This window comes from Arabidopsis thaliana, assembly GCF_000001735.4.
Source record: "Arabidopsis thaliana chromosome 1 sequence".
Classification (NCBI taxonomy): Eukaryota; Viridiplantae; Streptophyta; class Magnoliopsida; order Brassicales; family Brassicaceae; genus Arabidopsis; species Arabidopsis thaliana.
Window position 1 is genome coordinate 2,454,735 of NC_003070.9, and position 18,185 is coordinate 2,472,919.

The following is an 18,185-nucleotide window of genomic DNA, read 5'->3' on the forward strand; positions in this document are numbered from 1 at the left end:
TAAAACACAACCAACCCAAGAGGTATTGAGTATTCACGGCTAAACAGGGGCATAATGGTAATTTAAAGAATGATATTATTTTATGTTAAACCCTAACATTGGTTTCGGATTCAACGCTATAAATAAAACCACTCTCGTTGCTGATTCCATTTATCGTTCTTATTGACCCTAGCCGCTACACACTTTTCTGCGATATCTCTGAGGTAAGCGTTAACGTACCCTTAGATCGTTCTTTTTCTTTTTCGTCTGCTGATCGTTGCTCATATTATTTCGATGATTGTTGGATTCGATGCTCTTTGTTGATTGATCGTTCTGAAAATTCTGATCTGTTGTTTAGATTTTATCGATTGTTAATATCAACGTTTCACTGCTTCTAAACGATAATTTATTCATGAAACTATTTTCCCATTCTGATCGATCTTGTTTTGAGATTTTAATTTGTTCGATTGATTGTTGGTTGGTGGATCTATATACGAGTGAACTTGTTGATTTGCGTATTTAAGATGTATGTCGATTTGAATTGTGATTGGGTAATTCTGGAGTAGCATAACAAATCCAGTGTTCCCTTTTTCTAAGGGTAATTCTCGGATTGTTTGCTTTATATCTCTTGAAATTGCCGATTTGATTGAATTTAGCTCGCTTAGCTCAGATGATAGAGCACCACAATTTTTGTGGTAGAAATCGGTTTGACTCCGATAGCGGCTTTTTACTATGATTGTTTTGTGTTAAAGATGATTTTCATAATGGTTATATATGTCTACTGTTTTTATTGATTCAATATTTGATTGTTCTTTTTTTTGCAGATTTGTTGACAGTCTCTAACCATGGGTAAAGAGAAGTTTCACATCAACATTGTGGTCATTGGCCACGTCGATTCTGGAAAGTCGACCACCACTGGGCACTTGATCTACAAGTTGGGTGGTATTGACAAGCGTGTCATTGAGAGGTTCGAGAAGGAGGCTGCTGAGATGAACAAGAGGTCCTTCAAGTACGCATGGGTTTTGGACAAACTTAAGGCTGAGCGTGAGCGTGGTATCACCATTGACATTGCTCTCTGGAAGTTCGAGACCACCAAGTACTACTGCACTGTCATTGATGCTCCTGGCCATCGTGATTTCATCAAGAACATGATCACTGGTACCTCCCAGGCTGATTGTGCTGTCCTTATCATTGACTCCACCACTGGTGGTTTTGAGGCTGGTATCTCCAAGGATGGTCAGACCCGTGAGCACGCTCTACTTGCTTTCACCCTTGGTGTCAAGCAGATGATCTGCTGTTGTAACAAGGTAACCATATCTTTCATCTGTTATGTGACTACACATTGCTTCTCTTTTTGTGTTCTGTCTCATTAATTGCGGTTTGTTACATGTTGTTTGTAGATGGATGCCACTACCCCCAAGTACTCCAAGGCCAGGTACGATGAAATCATCAAGGAGGTGTCTTCCTACTTGAAGAAGGTTGGTTACAACCCCGACAAAATCCCATTTGTGCCCATCTCTGGATTTGAGGGTGACAACATGATTGAGAGGTCCACCAACCTTGACTGGTACAAGGGACCAACTCTCCTTGAGGCTCTTGACCAGATCAACGAGCCCAAGAGGCCGTCAGACAAGCCCCTTCGTCTCCCACTTCAGGATGTCTACAAGATTGGTGGTATTGGAACGGTGCCAGTGGGACGTGTTGAGACTGGTATGATCAAGCCTGGTATGGTTGTGACCTTTGCTCCCACAGGATTGACCACTGAGGTCAAGTCTGTTGAGATGCACCACGAGTCTCTTCTTGAGGCACTTCCAGGTGACAACGTTGGGTTCAATGTTAAGAATGTTGCTGTCAAGGATCTTAAGAGAGGGTACGTCGCATCCAACTCCAAGGATGACCCTGCCAAGGGTGCTGCTAACTTCACCTCCCAGGTCATCATCATGAACCACCCTGGTCAGATTGGTAACGGTTACGCCCCAGTCCTGGATTGCCACACCTCTCACATTGCAGTCAAGTTCTCTGAGATCTTGACCAAGATTGACAGGCGTTCTGGTAAGGAGATTGAGAAGGAGCCCAAGTTCTTGAAGAATGGTGATGCTGGTATGGTGAAGATGACTCCAACCAAGCCCATGGTTGTGGAGACCTTCTCTGAGTACCCACCACTTGGACGTTTCGCTGTGAGGGACATGAGGCAGACTGTTGCAGTCGGTGTTATCAAGAGTGTTGACAAGAAGGACCCAACCGGAGCCAAGGTTACCAAGGCTGCCGTCAAGAAGGGTGCGAAGTGAACCATCCTCAAAACTCTATCTGCCGCAGGTGAATCAAAGGACAGTGTTAGTTTTATTACAATAGTTTGGTATTTGGTCGCGTGTCTGTGTTCTTGTTTCGTTTTCTCCCCGTCAGAGCGTTGTTCTCGTAATTGGGTTCTTGATCGGAGGTGGCGGATCTACACACACATTCTTCCTGTTTTTTGCTTTTTATTTGTTTTCTCATTTTGAACTGTTTTAAAATTTCTGTTATATGAATGAATGTTTTCCCTGCGGTTATTATCTTCTTTACTCTAATTTTCTCTTGTTGCGTAAATCGTTTCCGAAATCTTTTTACCTCTCTTCTCTATTGTCATAATTAATCGCTGCTTTCAATTTAAACTTTTTGAAAGCTAAAATAAAAGTTTTATGGTTTCAAATACTCACCGTTACCGTTCTGTCCGCAACACGTGTATTCAATTTGTTGCTGGGCTGTAATGATCGGCCCAAATCAATCTAATTTTTTATTTATTTTTACATGTCCAATATAAGGCTTAATAGATAAATTGGACTTGGTTAAGGTCCATTATAGATGCCACTGTGGTACCATTAGCCTTGCATTGTTTTTTTTGTTTTTACATGCCCAATATAAGGCTTAATAGATAAATTGAACTTGGTTTAAGGTCCATTATAGTCCAATATAAGGCTTAATAGATAAACTGGAATTACATGAGAGTAGTGGTATCATACCAAAATTCATGATTTTGCATCATTATTTTCTGGCATTGGATGATGATGAATATATAAATATTTCGCTTATGAAATAGAAAGCCTTGCTCAAATAATGAAGCACATGAGTTGGACTTAAAGCCAAAAATAAGGCGAGATGTTTTTTTTTTTGTTAAAGGGTTTAATAAGGCGAGATGTTACCAGTGTATTTGAAGCAAATCAATGTAATCAGTTGTACACAGGCAGGAGATATATAGCGATCAGATACATAAAATATATGTATAAATACGTACTTTTTGCTAGTGCTCTCTACCAGCGTTTTCATTATGAAGTCTAATTTTTTTTTTTTTTTTTTTTTTAACTGATTTGTTCTGATTTATAAATCTTCGTATGATCGTATCTAAAGAGAACATGCTCCCGTGAGTCGTTGACGTTAAGTATGGGGGGAGACATTACCGGAACGAAAATTAGTAAAACAGGCGGCCAGACATAAGGGTAAAATTGTCATTACGCTAAGGAGATTATCTTAAACCCTAACTTTTTTCCGCTTCACCACTATAAATACAAACTTGTTTACCCTTCCAATTTATTTCTCTACTTGTCCACTTTTCTACAGCCGCATCATCCTTCTCCCTTGTGCGATATCGTTTGCGTGAGGTTAGCTTTTCATACGATTCTTCGATTTGAATTCTTATTCTTCCGATCGATTTGGTAGATTCAATTTCGTCCCGTTGTCGTTTGCTTCTTCTTAATCACTTCTATGCTTCTTTACATGTAACTCTCTGATTTGTTGATAGGATCGTTTAGATTCTTTGATTCCATGGCTTTGAACTTATCGATTGAGGAAATTAACGTTCTGTAGTGCAATCGAACTGGCTTTCCTTTTATTATTTCAAATTCAGATCATGTAATCTGTCGATCTAGTTCTTTGAATTTTCTGTTGTGCGATTGATTGTTTGTTAGATCCATATGTGTAAGGTTAAATTGATCTATTGGTATAATACATACGTTTCTAGTTATCAAATTGATTTGTGATTGGGTAATTCTGGAGCAGCATAAAAAATCCATTGTTTCTTTCCTTCTTGAATCTAAGTCGTGGAAACTCTAGGATTGTTTGCTGTATATCTCTTGAAATTGCTTGTTTGATTGAATTTAGCTCGCTTAGCTCAGATGATAGAGCACCACAATTTTGTGGTAGAAATCGGTTTGAATCCGATAGCGGCTTTTAACAATGATTGTTTTTTGTGTTCATATGTCTACTGTTTTTATTGATTCAATATTTGATTGTTCTTTTTTTTGCAGATTTGTCTGAAAAGTAGCTAACCATGGGTAAAGAGAAGTTTCACATCAACATTGTGGTCATTGGCCACGTCGATTCTGGAAAGTCGACAACCACTGGACACTTGATCTACAAGTTGGGTGGTATTGACAAGCGTGTGATCGAGAGGTTCGAGAAGGAGGCTGCTGAGATGAACAAGAGGTCCTTCAAGTACGCATGGGTGTTGGACAAACTTAAGGCTGAGCGTGAGCGTGGTATCACCATTGACATTGCTCTCTGGAAGTTCGAGACCACCAAGTACTACTGCACTGTCATTGATGCTCCTGGTCATCGTGATTTCATCAAGAACATGATCACTGGTACCTCCCAGGCTGATTGTGCTGTCCTTATCATTGACTCCACCACTGGTGGTTTTGAGGCTGGTATCTCCAAGGATGGTCAGACCCGTGAGCACGCTCTCCTTGCTTTCACCCTTGGTGTCAAGCAGATGATCTGCTGTTGTAACAAGGTAACAAAAGCTTCTTTTATCTCTTATGTGATTATTGCTTCAAATTGTTTGTGTTCAGTCTCATTAATTGGATTTTTCTTTCATGTTGTTTGTAGATGGATGCCACTACCCCCAAGTACTCCAAGGCCAGGTACGATGAAATCATCAAGGAGGTGTCTTCCTACTTGAAGAAGGTTGGTTACAACCCCGACAAAATCCCATTTGTGCCCATCTCTGGATTTGAGGGTGACAACATGATTGAGAGGTCCACCAACCTTGACTGGTACAAGGGACCAACTCTCCTTGAGGCTCTTGACCAGATCAACGAGCCCAAGAGGCCGTCAGACAAGCCCCTTCGTCTCCCACTTCAGGATGTCTACAAGATTGGTGGTATTGGAACGGTGCCAGTGGGACGTGTTGAGACTGGTATGATCAAGCCTGGTATGGTTGTGACCTTTGCTCCCACAGGATTGACCACTGAGGTCAAGTCTGTTGAGATGCACCACGAGTCTCTTCTTGAGGCACTTCCAGGTGACAACGTTGGGTTCAATGTTAAGAATGTTGCCGTGAAGGATCTTAAGAGAGGGTACGTCGCCTCCAACTCCAAGGATGACCCTGCCAAGGGTGCTGCTAACTTCACCTCCCAGGTCATCATCATGAACCACCCTGGTCAGATTGGTAACGGTTACGCCCCAGTCTTGGATTGCCACACCTCTCACATTGCAGTCAAGTTCTCTGAGATCTTGACCAAGATTGACAGGCGTTCTGGTAAGGAGATTGAGAAGGAGCCCAAATTCTTGAAGAATGGTGATGCTGGTATGGTGAAGATGACTCCAACCAAGCCCATGGTTGTGGAGACCTTCTCTGAGTACCCACCACTTGGACGTTTCGCTGTTAGGGACATGAGGCAGACTGTTGCAGTCGGTGTTATCAAGAGTGTTGACAAGAAGGACCCAACCGGAGCCAAGGTTACCAAGGCTGCAGTTAAGAAGGGTGCAAAGTGAACTCGAATCCTCAAAACTCTATCCGCAGATGAATCAAAAAACAATATTAGTTTCTTTACTTTAGTTTGGTATTTGGTCGCGTGTTATAGCTTCGTTTCTTCTCCATCGGAACTCTGTTCCCGGAACTGGGTTCTTGATCGGAGGTGGCGGAGCTACTTTGCACCTATTTTGCTTTTGAATTGTTATCAATTTTGAACCTATTTGGAGATTCGGTTATATGATGTGATTTTCCGAGGATATTCTCTCTTTTTTTGTTGCGTGTATCACATTCGAATTCAGTCTCTTGGATAACTTGTGGAAAAACTTATAACTTCAAGAAAAACCTTATAAACACTTACAACTTCAACAAAATATCGTAACTGCCATTGTAGATTGTTTTTACTCCGATTCGCTTGAGCAGCTTGAAAACAAAAGCAACGCATACCACTTTGAAGAAAAACGTAGCTAGTACATACATATATTTTACAATGTAAAAAGTAAACAACACATTTATAGATCTTTTGTTTATCAAACGTCAAGTCAAACAAATTCGATCTTATTGATCCAGCTATAGTCATAAATTCATTATGATCCGCCCCGTGAGTTAAGTTATGCAAAACACTGAATCCGACCCACACAAATCATCATGAAACCAAGGAGTTGTCTTATATTAACCGAACCAACAAGCTTTAAAACTTTTCTTGCACACGACCAATGGCCAATTTCCATCTATAAATCATCCGATCAACCATATTACGATTATGTCAAAGATCAAGTGTCTTCCTCTTCACCGAGGGATTCAAGTTTAACCATTATTGACATATAGAGTTCAGTACTGTAAATATAGACTATACTATCTCGGTTTAACAAAAAATGTCATTATATCTTAATCTTTGGTTTTACAAAGAGTATCGTTTTGTATTTCCCATGATGCATATCATTAAACTAAAACATTTTCTTTTATTCCAATTATTTCAGTTTATTAATAAAAGAAGAAAAGAATATTTTTAGTGTATTTGTAGAGGATAAGAGAAATTTAAACAGTTTACTTAATTTGTGTAACATATGTTGTAGAGAATATGTTAATTTTGAATATACGAATCATTGAGTTAGTAAAGCATCATGAATTGTAAATATAAATGTATTCAACTCTCTATCTACACTGAGTTACATTAAATTTTACAATTTTCCCATGTATGTAAATATTTATGATATACCTAACTATGTATTAGTGCATTTGTTTTATTTTAAATGATATTTAAGGTTTTTACACATAGATTTAGTAATTATTATTACTATTTAATTTTTTGTGCACATGATTTCGAAATGATTTATTGTTATGTTCTTATATTAAAATATTTTTGTCTACTTATAAATAATTCAATCAATAAAAACATACAAGAGTATTTAAAACATTACTCACGATAAACAGAGAAAAGGTATATATAAGATACTATTTTAAATAGTGAGTTAATAGATAACTAATATAATCAGCCAATTACAAGTGAAAGAAGAATTTTGTATAAACCTCGAAATTGATAGGTAATGAATCAAAATATGACGCCAAAAAAATTTATAAATGAAAATGTAATAGTTTTGGGCCTTTGGTTTAAAATGAATAAATATCACCAAATTATGGGCTATAGTATTGGGCTCTATCAAAGTACAATTAATATTTTTGGTCTAAATTTAAAATATCGAGCCCAAGGTTTTCAACAAAGTGCGTTATTATCAGGACACTATAGTGAAACAAAATCCACTCGCATCAATCGCGCGTAGAGCGCGTTCAGCGAAAATGCGTGGTCTAATAACCCACCAAAACCGCTGTTTTTAATTAAAATCCCTTTCCTCGAAAAATCCCGCGCGTGACCATATTGCTTTGGTTCTCTTGTCCCCATATTTATCGCATTATTAAAATTTTAAAAATGGATTACTTACCAGCTGACAAAAAAATGATTTACGCGTTGCTCTAAGTTATTGAAACTAGCGTATAGCCGTATACTATATAATTAAAAAAAAAATAGAGGATTTAACATTAAAACGTATGCAAATCTTTTCAATGTAAACCTTTAATGAGTCACTTATGTCTTTCTTTTTTTAACATTTTCTTTATGATTTATGAATCAGGTTGAAACAATATTGTTAGGGTGTAAAGCTTCAGTTATTAAAATGGTTCACGGTAATTGAAAAAAAAAGAAAGAAAAGCCATCATCTTGTCCTCTCCATAGCCAGGTATAGAGACCCGAGTTGAGTACCTTCATATCGACAAGATTACTCAAGCTTCTGCAATCTACTTCAAATTTGATGTTTGCATATATATCTTCTTCCCCAACAGCTTCGCATTGCCGTTATTTAAACTTGAAATTTGCTTTGTTCCTTACATCTATTTCAAAGAATCAACGAATAAAATCATCTCAAAAGCCTTCTCTTTGACTGCATTTTTTTGCTAAATCTCTTCGACTGTATTAACTTTAAATATTACAGCCAAAATCAAAGAAATAACATTAGCCTTTATAAACTGATATAGACTTGTTTCTCCAATGTTGTTTAAAGTTCTAGATTACAATTTTACCATGTAAGAAACTTCAGAGGCTGATCGTTGAATTTTAGAGAAGAAAAACAGACTTAAGTTGATAAGATAAGATAATATCCGCAGGAATGACACAAATATCATATAACCGAATATCCAAAAAGGTTCAAAATCATAACACAAAACAAAAGAAATAAACAGGAAGCTCGAGTGCCAAGTACCTCCGCCACCTCCGATCAAGAACCCAATTCCGAGAATTGAGCTCCGACGGAGAATAAACGAAGCGGTAACACAAACAACCAACCAAATACCAAACTACTAAAGTAAAGAAACTAAAATAGTCCTTCATTTCATCAGCGGAAAGAGTTTTGATGTTCAGAGTTCACTTGGCACCCTTCTTGACTGCAGCCTTGGTAACCTTGGCTCCAGTTGGGTCCTTCTTGTCAACACTCTTGATAACACCGACTGCAACAGTCTGCCTCATGTCCCTCACAGCGAAACGTCCAAGTGGTGGGTACTCAGAGAAGGTCTCCACAACCATGGGCTTGGTTGGAGTCATCTTCACCATACCAGCATCACCATTCTTCAAGAATTTAGGCTCCTTCTCAATCTCCTTACCAGAACGCCTGTCAATCTTGGTCAAGATCTCAGAGAACTTGACTGCAATGTGAGAGGTGTGGCAATCCAGGACTGGGGCGTAACCGTTACCAATCTGACCAGGGTGGTTCATGATGATGACCTGGGAGGTGAAGTTAGCAGCACCCTTGGCAGGGTCATCCTTGGAGTTGGATGCGACGTACCCTCTCTTAAGATCCTTGACAGCAACATTCTTAACATTGAACCCAACGTTGTCACCTGGAAGTGCCTCAAGAAGAGACTCGTGGTGCATCTCAACAGACTTGACCTCAGTGGTCAATCCTGTGGGAGCAAAGGTCACAACCATACCAGGCTTGATCATACCAGTCTCAACACGTCCCACTGGCACCGTTCCAATACCACCAATCTTGTAGACATCCTGAAGTGGGAGACGAAGGGGCTTGTCTGACGGCCTCTTGGGCTCGTTGATCTGGTCAAGAGCCTCAAGGAGAGTTGGTCCCTTGTACCAGTCAAGGTTGGTGGACCTCTCAATCATGTTGTCACCCTCAAATCCAGAGATGGGCACAAATGGGATTTTGTCGGGGTTGTAACCAACCTTCTTCAAGTAGGAAGACACCTCCTTGATGATTTCATCGTACCTGGCCTTGGAGTACTTGGGGGTAGTGGCATCCATCTACAAACAACATGTAACAAACCGCAATTAATGAGACAGAACACAAAAAGAGAAGCAATGTGTAGTCACATAACAGATGAAAGATATGGTTACCTTGTTACAACAGCAGATCATCTGCTTGACACCAAGGGTGAAAGCAAGTAGAGCGTGCTCACGGGTCTGACCATCCTTGGAGATACCAGCCTCAAAACCACCAGTGGTGGAGTCAATGATAAGGACAGCACAATCAGCCTGGGAGGTACCAGTGATCATGTTCTTGATGAAATCACGATGGCCAGGAGCATCAATGACAGTGCAGTAGTACTTGGTGGTCTCGAACTTCCAGAGAGCAATGTCAATGGTGATACCACGCTCACGCTCAGCCTTAAGTTTGTCCAAAACCCATGCGTACTTGAAGGACCTCTTGTTCATCTCAGCAGCCTCCTTCTCGAACCTCTCAATGACACGCTTGTCAATACCACCCAACTTGTAGATCAAGTGTCCAGTGGTGGTCGACTTTCCAGAATCGACGTGGCCAATGACCACAATGTTGATGTGAAACTTCTCTTTACCCATGGTTAGAGACTGTCAAACAAATCTGCAATAAAAAGAACAATCAAATATTGAATCAAGAAAAACAGTAGACTTATGAACACAAAAAACAATCATTGTTAAAAGCCGCTATCGGATTCAAACCGATTTCTACCACAAAAAATGTGGTGCTCTATCAACTGAGCTAAGCGACCTAAATTCAATCAAAACAGCAATTCTGGAGATATACAGCAAACAATCCTAGAGTTTCCACAACTTGGTATCAAGAAGAATGAATCAATTGATTGTTTATGCTGCTCCAGAATTACCTAATCACAATTCAAATCGACAATTAATATCACATACATCAAAAGATCCAATCAACAATCCATTGAACAATACAAAAATTTCAGAACCAGATCGATCATATAGTTTATCATCAGCTGGCATGAAGAAAAAAAACAATACGATGGCACTGTAAAACTTTGTTCTCCTAAATCGATAAAACTTTACACCACAGATCAGAAATTCCAAACGATCTATAAACAAAGAGAATCGAATCCAAGAGATTACAACAAACAAACGAGAAGGATCGAAACAGATTCAACACAGATCAACAGAAGAGAAAGAAGCAGATCGAAGATGGTGACGAAAAAGCTTACCTCAGAGATATCGCAAGAGAGTAAAGCGGCTAGGGTGACGAAAAATGAAGCAAGGAATAAAGCTATGTTTGGGATTCGAGTTTATTTATAGTGGTGAATCGAAAGAAATAATAAGTTAGGGTTTAACATAACATCGTTTGCCAAATTACAAACGTACCCCTATCCCGCCGAATATTCTCTTTTTCTTTGGGCCTTGAAGAGTCGGTCGCGTTTCATAAAAGTCCACTAACCTCGAGGGGTCGCTCTTGTTTCATAAGTCAAGCTAATTTGAATTTGATAGTTTCAATCCAAAAGTGGAATATAATTAAATTTGGTTCAACGCGAATTAAATCAAGAAGGTTTTACTTGGACGATATACACTTTGCAGGTTAAGAGAATGTAATTTCACGTAATTATCAAAACATACAAGAGGATAACAGCAAAAAAATCACTAATGATTGATGAAAACATCAAACGCTTGTTCATCAGACTGGAACATTTAAGATTGCTAAGTAATATGCGAATTGAGAGAGGAAATATGATCAATGTGGGAAAGGATAGTCCAAAACGTTGTCCATGACTTCAAACTGCATATCCTTCGATGGCCGTTTCCTCTGGTTTATGAACCAATTGTTTTATCTGTTTCCTCTGGTGTCTCCAGGCATTCTAATATCAGATGTCTAGAGTCAATCTCTGAGCAGAAGAGTAATAGTGAGACTCGAGCTCTTTAAGATTGGCAGATGCATCATCAGCAATTCTAGCCAACAATCGATTTGTCTTCTCGGCCTCTTGATCAAACTCTTCTATTCTTTGTTCTACATGATCGTTTAGTGATGCAAATCCTGAAAATATCGCTGTTTGCTTAAGTTCTGATACGAGTTTCAAAAGAGAATCAGCTGCTTGAACCTGCCACCATTGGTGAGGAAGTAAGTTAACAACACTCCAGAGACTCATAAGAAAATCTTTCAACAACACTTGAGTGGCCTATGTAACTTCCCTAATCCATATGCCTAAAAGAAATCATTCAACAAACACAATGAGGACATAAGCTAACAAAACAACCCAGTTTTGAAACAACAGTAAAAATTAGATTTTGGAGAATCATGAGTGAATGTTTGGTAGACTCAAAAACATTCCAAATATGTGTACTTTGGCAGAGATTCAAAACGTTTCACATCTGATTTAAACCCTGATTTGCATGAACCTATTAAAGAAATCATTCGAATTCAATGGAGTGAAGTAATTATTTACCATTCTAGAAGCTCGCATCTCCATCATGTATGTCTCCTGCGAGTTCTTCACCGGCGGATCACTCACCTACCGAAACCAAACATGTTTCGCCTCAATAAACACTAATCTTAAAGCCAATCTAAGAGATTGAAATTTCTGATAAATCCTAACTTTAAAACCGGAAAGAAACCACACTTACCCTTGAAACATTGACGATCTGCGTGAAGTTATCGACGACAGATGTGATGTCAGTCTCCACTCTCTGTAACAACGCCTTTTGCTTCTGTAAAGCCGCGGCGGCGGCGGCGGCCGTTGGACCGCTTCCTCCACCGGATCCGCCACCGGATCCACCGCCTTTGTTCATAATTATCGCTGGTCTTTTGCAAAGAAACGAAGAAAGTAAAAGAAGCTGATGGCTATGGGAAGAAGATCCACCCAACAAAAAAAGGAGCATGATGTTAGTATTGGGCCTAAAGTAATGGGCTTACGTATTTGTGTTTTAAGTTATTATTATTAGGGGACTTAACTTTCTAAAACCAAACATGCTTTGACATTCCTCTCTTTCTTCTGCTCTCGGAATTGGTGTTGCAGAAGGTAAGCGATTCAGACACATCTAAGATTTGATATCCCTACTCTTCTATCTGATCCCTCCAATGAATCTTGCTTCAATTCTTTCGTATTAGTTTCAGATCAGATGAATAGATCGTTTCTCTTTTGAAATGTTTTCTCAACCAAATCCTAATTTCGTCCCTTGTAATCGGTTTGGAGTTTTGCCTTTGCTAGCAATTGATTAGTAAAACCTTGAAAGGTTTTGAAAGTTTCATTCTTTTAATGTTATTAGTTAAACTCGGGTTTGCAACTTCAATCTATTTAATCGTGTGTTGTTTCATAATCTTTTTGTCTTAGATTTTGGTGTTTCTTATGCTCCCTTTCAGTGCACTGTGCATTGATCCTTTGTAGTTTATTATTTTGGAAATAGTGTGGTTAAATGCAATTATTTTGCAAATTTGGAAGAAAAGTTAACAGGACTGGTGAAGTATCAAAATTTGGGGTTTTGCTACGATGACGCTAGGTGCTCGGCTTGTTGCTCCCATGATTATACTTCTCCTTTTTATACCGATTGAATTAGTTAAAGCGGAAGTCATTACACTGACACCAGAAACCTTTTCTGACAAGGTAATGATCTGAAGCCCTTTTTCTCTATATCCCAAGAGTACTTTCATTTGTGTGAACTCAAGTGTTTTACTGGAATCAGGTAGATTTATATATGTGTTCTGTGCTCCTTTGACGATGCGATATTGAAAACGGCTTAGCTCGTTTCAAAGATTGTTTGCATTGCTCGTAAGTGTAATTTCTGATCTATTTGAGTAGAGAGACTCATATCTCAGCTTAGTTTAGTTGTTTGATGTCCAGCTAACTTAGACTATATCTACCAGAAATTTAAATGTGTTAGGCGATCTTTCAGATTTTACATACTCTATATTGGAGCATTTTCAGGATATTATGTAGTTCTCATAGATACTTTGGTCTTGTTTTGGAGTTTGATAATTAGATCAATTTGTAAAGCTAGCCCTGTCGAATAACAAAGCTCAACTTCAGAATGGTTGCATTTCTTGGTGTAGCTTCTACAGTCTTAGTTCAGACACAACAAGATGTTTACTCTCTCCATGTTTATTGTTGGTTCAGATAAAGGAGAAGGATACTGCGTGGTTCGTAAAGTTTTGTGTTCCTTGGTGTAAACACTGGTTAGTATCCTTGTTTCATAAAATTACCTAACAACTTAGCAGTTTGGCTTGTTTATCCCTTGTTGATAAACTGGATCTGAGTGTCCAGCAAGAAACTGGGGAATTTGTGGGAAGACTTGGGAAAAGCAATGGAGGGAGACGATGAAATTGAGGTTGGTGAAGTAGACTGTGGTACTAGCAGAGCTGTTTGCACCAAAGTTGAAATTCACTCGTATCCAACATTTATGCTATTTTACAATGGAGAAGAAGTTTCGAAATATAAAGGTAAACTTGCTTAGGCACACACGACCACCACATGCATATTTGGACTTTTTCAATCCTTTAGTTTAGTAATGCTATAAGTGATATTTTTTCATACTTGCATTTGTGATTTCAGGAAAAAGAGACGTTGAATCGCTCAAGGCTTTTGTTGTAGAGGAAACTGAAAAGGCAGCAGAAAAAGCACAGCTTGAAGACAAGGAACTGTGATACAACTAGTCGGTGATTATTAGAACCTGATACATTGTTCCCTTTGGTTTTCATTTTGCCTATGCAGTTGTGTGACTCTTACCGTTAGTTAGATAGGCATGGTTTTCAGCACGATGGAGGAGCATCTTTGGGTTTAAAGGTTTTTCACACCACTGTTTTGCTAAAATATTCAGTTTCCATTTTATTCAGAGTCAGATAAGCAAAGACGTAAGTGTAGTTAGTCGAGATTTCTTACAAGTTTGTGTTGTATGTTCGTTTTAAGAGCAGCTGCAGACCAAAGTTCTTGCTTTAAAATTTCATATTCAGTGAATTGTCAGAACTAATACGCATGAGTAACCTTGAGAAAGAGACAGAGTAATGCGAACTTTAGCAGTCTTTTGAGAAGTGAAAAAAAAAACATGATTCTACTGTTGCTTCTGTTCCCATTATTAATGTAGATAGAGACTCATTAAACTTCATGATCGGCAAACAAAAATATCAATTTCGAATGTTTTCTGATGAATCCATCTTCAGTGTTGTACTGTCCATCAACTGATTCTTAAGTGGTTACAAAAAAGCATCCTTAATATGTACTTATCACAAGAATAAGTTGCTATCCAAAGAGAACTAATTTCACTACTTCCTTCTAACAATGGCAAAATGAAGATGGCATTTCCTAACAATGCACCTCCACTATCTCAAGCAAATCCAGCTTTCTTAATCGTCAGTGTCGGAATCAACAACTTGGAGGATGTTAAGGGCTGAAGAACCCAGATTCATCCCACGAACAACACCTCCGTATCCCACCTTGATTCTGTGGCATATCAACAACATAGAGTCCCATAGCGCTGTTCTTCCCTGTTCCATTTCCAGTACACAAGTTCATCACTAACCACAATCCCTTTTCACATCCTCTGTATATGTAAGCTGTTCCATGCATATTAAAAATGAACTTAAATTTGTCATTACCTGAAGAGTAAACTGCACTTTCTTATCCCAGTACAAGGCAAATGTGGGTGGGCTTTGCTTGTCTACTGCAAGCACACATGCACCAGGATGAAGTGTCGAAGGTACACCCGATACCACAGCAATGTACTTCTCTGGGAATCTCTCTTTTGGAGGCAGAACCCCTAAGAATAAAGGGTTCTTGCTCGCCTGAGTCCCTGTATAAGAGCTAGGGTCCAAATGTAACATCCACTTTGGGTGTTCCAAGAAGGCACAAAACAAGTACAGAAGCAGATGAGAATCGGTTGGAGGCTCCAGGCTCCATTTCTTGTTTTTCTCACGAGTATCTGCCCCTCCATTGTACTCATAGTTCTTCACACAAGTTCCTTCCGCGAGTGCTGCCAAAAGCCAAGAGTTATAAGAGTCATGACTAATCGACTAAAATTGGAATTGGAATTTTTTAAAATGTTTGATACCTCGGATTCTTTGCACTGTGTAATCTGCTGGAATACTGCTGCGCGGAAGTAGGCCCTTAACCCACTCTCCTTTCATTAAGCCCTGAAGCCTCCGATGTTCACTTATAGCATCAACACATTCCTGCATGACAGGGATTAGTGCCGCTTGCTGTTGCTGTTGTTGTTGCTGTTGCTGAAACTGCTGGTTCTCTGTACGCAGCTTTTCTGCAGATGCCAGAAGAAAGAATTAGCAACTATATGAAGACCCAAACATTTAGCAACAACACATAAATGACATGATATCATTATTTCTCTCAGATATCCAATCAATTACAACATTCTTAAATTCAGTAATTTATTGAGAAACATGAAGTCTTAAGTTGATAACAATATTTTCAAAACAACAGAACAGCACTTCAACTTAACAATGACAACCATTCGGACCACATCACAGTAGAAGCTGTAGGAATGTTACTTACGCATGGAAGCATCAATAGCCTGTACAAGATTAGCGCGTAATTGGTGAAGAAGAGCATCTTCATCGAGAGAGTAAGATGGCTGCCACCCCTTCGTTCGATCAACCGGTAAGGCAGTTGTAGCGGTTCCATTTGTTGGCAAATCACTTCCAACTTGACTAACTGTGACATTAACACCAAGCTTTGATGCTGTTTGCATTACCTACACAAATGACAAAGTTTAAAATCTCTTTCACAGCAACATAGGGAAACAAGAAATTCTTCTTGTGCCTCTGATTCGGATGTGGTTATCAACTCATTCATCAGCAGACAAGTATAGGAAGGCCAGTGTTTATTTTAAAAGGACTCCAGAAACAAACCTGAATATGACTGGTTTCAACCTTGTTAAGCAGAGGTTTGAGCAACACTGAGGAACACCATTGCCTTAGTCGGTCACGCCAGTCTTCTATCTGAGGATAGACACCTAGATGAATAAAACCTTCGATAGCCCTTTCTAAGGACATTGGGTTGGGGAAATCACCCTCTCCTTTCTTTGGGGGAGTCGTAAATTTCTGAGCGCCAGGAGACATCCTGACAGGTCTTAGTGGTGTACTCCTAGTAGCCCCAGATGCACCAGTTGAACCACCAACTGTACTCGGGCTAGCCATGGCAAAACTCCCAACTGTTGGTGGAGGCGTACGCATCTTCCCAGCCGACTCAGTGATTTTCTCATCTATTTCTGCCAAAAGCTGCTCAAGCTGCTCCTCGGTAGTTATGTCTTTTGCAGAACTTCGTCTACCAGACCAAGGACTAGAGACAGCCTTATCCTGACCCGACGAAAGACGGTTAGAAGAAACTGGTGAGCTAGAAGGGACAAGATACATAGACGGTGAACCCATTTGTTTTGAGGGAGTGCTAAATGAACTAATCTGGCTTCCATTACGGGAATTCAGCTTATCACCACCACCAGAAGACTTATGAGCTGAACCAGTAAGAGTTTGATGGTGTATTGGGACAAGCGGCTCCAATGACTGTGCAGGTTTCAATGCAGGACGACTCTTTGGAAATTCTGATACACTCTGGTCAGCTTTTTTCTTTATCCCAAGAAGTTCAAGCTGACGATTTGATAAAGAAAACTGATCTTTGGTTTCTTTAGAGAAAGATTTAGTTTCTCCTCGAGCAGCAAACTTTGCTCTGTGCAAAGATATGCCTTTGGACAAAGCCATCATTGCTCCAATACAAAACAAAGTCACCAGCCCCTGCCACGCTTTTACAGTGACATCTGAACCACAAGGTAAGATTTTAGATATATTACGAAACTAATAAAACACAAAAGGTTAAAAAGGAAATCTCTCAAGAAAAAAATGCAACTCACAAGCTGCCTCTTGGGATATTTTCCCGAATGTTAAAGCATTGGTCAACCATTTCTCCCTGTAACATAAGATAAACAAGCAAATGATTATCATGGTAGATCTTTCCCAGATTGAGCAATCCTAACTCACAGAGAAAGCAAATGATAAAGAATAAGAACTAAGGACTCAAGTCGAGATTTTCTAGCTAACCAGAAATATTCCAAAACCTAGACAAATACTCCAACAATGCAACTAAGAGGGAATGTACGAAGCTCAAGCTAATGCTGGCAAGTACCCGGCCATGAAGGAGATGAGAGAGAAAGCGGAAGCGATAGAGAGCAAGAATATGAATAGAAGAACGGATTTCGAAGGACGGATGCTGTTGGCGGTGGAAGCGGCGGCGAGAGCAGGGTTCCGGTACACAGAGAACTTGGAGGGCTTCGGAGAAGGGGACGAACCCTGAGTAGTGTTGTTAATCTTCCTCCTCACATCAGAATCCATGGCAGGAAACGATTTCTCGAGCAAACCAAAGAGAAGGAAAAGGGTTTTAGGGATCGTCGGATTTTCCCGGCTGAGAGCTGCTCTCAGTCGCTGCTTCTGGTGGACCCACCCTAATTTTTATTCATACCCATCATATTATTTGAATTTTTAGTTTTACCCCCAAACTCTTATTTTGGATTATTTATTTTATAACAGAATTATAAAATGTGTAAAAAGAAAAGAAAATGTGGAAAGTTTTTTCAAATTGGTCTAGAAGAATGATTTTAAAAACCTTTTTTTGATAATTGGCTTGTTTTACTAATATTATAATTTGATTAGTAAGAATAATTATGGTAAAAATATTTTCTAAATATTTTCTGACCAATTGTCCTATAATTATAACTAGATTTTAACTCAGCGGT

The 18,185-nt window shown here is 39.2% G+C and overlaps 6 protein-coding genes and 2 pseudogenes across 14 annotated transcripts; 4 read left to right on the forward strand and 4 right to left on the reverse strand.

The window, feature by feature from the left end:
- The first annotated feature begins 36 nt into the window (after positions 1–36).
- AT1G07920 (GTP binding Elongation factor Tu family protein) lies at positions 37–2,587 on the forward strand. Its single transcript, NM_100666.4, has 3 exons — positions 37–203; positions 804–1,286; positions 1,380–2,587. Exons 2-3 carry the CDS (start codon positions 825–827, stop codon positions 2,265–2,267), a joined length of 1,350 nt encoding a protein of 449 aa, NP_563799.1. The 5' UTR covers positions 37–203; positions 804–824; the 3' UTR covers positions 2,268–2,587.
- On the forward strand, positions 634–705 carry AT1G44370 (annotated as a pseudogene).
- Positions 2,588–3,449: 862 nt separating the features above from the next.
- On the forward strand, positions 3,450–6,083 carry AT1G07930 (GTP binding Elongation factor Tu family protein). 2 transcript variants are annotated; one of them, NM_001084014.1, is made up of 4 exons: positions 3,510–3,611; positions 4,257–4,741; positions 4,837–5,136; positions 5,368–6,056. In NM_001084014.1, the coding sequence occupies exons 2-4, from the start codon at positions 4,280–4,282 to the stop codon at positions 5,722–5,724; spliced, it is 1,119 nt and encodes a 372-aa protein (NP_001077483.1). In that variant the 5' UTR covers positions 3,510–3,611; positions 4,257–4,279; the 3' UTR covers positions 5,725–6,056. The 2 variants fall into 2 exon arrangements, with proteins under 2 accessions (NP_563800.1, NP_001077483.1); NM_100667.4 differs by having other exon boundaries at positions 3,450–3,611; positions 4,837–6,083.
- Positions 6,084–8,214: 2,131 nt separating this feature from the next.
- AT1G07940 (GTP binding Elongation factor Tu family protein) lies at positions 8,215–10,811 on the reverse strand. 4 transcript variants are annotated; one of them, NM_001035916.3, is made up of 4 exons: positions 10,676–10,769; positions 10,179–10,342; positions 9,597–10,080; positions 8,219–9,503 (listed from the first exon to the last, which is right to left on the reverse strand). In NM_001035916.3, exons 3-4 carry the CDS (start codon positions 10,056–10,058, stop codon positions 8,616–8,618), a joined length of 1,350 nt encoding a protein of 449 aa, NP_001030993.1. In that variant the 5' UTR covers positions 10,059–10,080; positions 10,179–10,342; positions 10,676–10,769; the 3' UTR covers positions 8,219–8,615. The 4 variants fall into 4 exon arrangements, with proteins under 4 accessions (NP_001320768.1, NP_001030993.1, NP_563801.1 ...); NM_001331742.1 differs by having other exon boundaries at positions 8,215–9,503; positions 10,179–10,760; NM_100668.3 differs by lacking the exon at positions 10,179–10,342 and having other exon boundaries at positions 10,676–10,811.
- Positions 10,158–10,228, reverse strand: AT1G44500 (annotated as a pseudogene).
- Positions 10,812–10,994: 183 nt separating the features above from the next.
- On the reverse strand, positions 10,995–12,431 carry MED22B (Surfeit locus protein 5 subunit 22 of Mediator complex). Of its 2 annotated transcripts, none has more exons than NM_001331744.1 (3): positions 12,084–12,431; positions 11,906–11,971; positions 10,995–11,560 (listed from the first exon to the last, which is right to left on the reverse strand). In NM_001331744.1, the coding sequence occupies exons 1-3, from the start codon at positions 12,336–12,338 to the stop codon at positions 11,327–11,329; spliced, it is 555 nt and encodes a 184-aa protein (NP_001322426.1). In that variant the 5' UTR covers positions 12,339–12,431; the 3' UTR covers positions 10,995–11,326. The 2 variants fall into 2 exon arrangements, with proteins under 2 accessions (NP_001322426.1, NP_563802.1); NM_100669.4 differs by having other exon boundaries at positions 12,084–12,324.
- PDIL5-1 (PDI-like 5-1) lies at positions 12,411–14,582 on the forward strand. Of its 4 annotated transcripts, none has more exons than NM_202059.3 (5): positions 12,411–12,478; positions 12,904–13,060; positions 13,571–13,629; positions 13,718–13,893; positions 14,006–14,582. In NM_202059.3, the coding sequence occupies exons 2-5, from the start codon at positions 12,947–12,949 to the stop codon at positions 14,095–14,097; spliced, it is 441 nt and encodes a 146-aa protein (NP_973788.1). In that variant the 5' UTR covers positions 12,411–12,478; positions 12,904–12,946; the 3' UTR covers positions 14,098–14,582. The 4 variants fall into 4 exon arrangements, with proteins under 4 accessions (NP_973788.1, NP_172274.1, NP_001318951.1 ...); NM_100670.2 differs by having other exon boundaries at positions 12,427–12,478; positions 12,899–13,060; positions 14,006–14,405; NM_001331745.1 differs by having other exon boundaries at positions 12,428–12,478; positions 12,864–13,060; positions 14,006–14,466.
- On the reverse strand, positions 14,484–18,072 carry AT1G07970 (cytochrome B561, amino-terminal protein). Its single transcript, NM_100671.4, has 7 exons — positions 17,579–18,072; positions 17,307–17,362; positions 16,312–17,213; positions 15,956–16,154; positions 15,498–15,701; positions 15,046–15,419; positions 14,484–14,934 (listed from the first exon to the last, which is right to left on the reverse strand). Exons 1-7 carry the CDS (start codon positions 17,782–17,784, stop codon positions 14,794–14,796), a joined length of 2,082 nt encoding a protein of 693 aa, NP_172275.1. The 5' UTR covers positions 17,785–18,072; the 3' UTR covers positions 14,484–14,793.
- Positions 18,073–18,185: the final 113 nt, after the last annotated feature.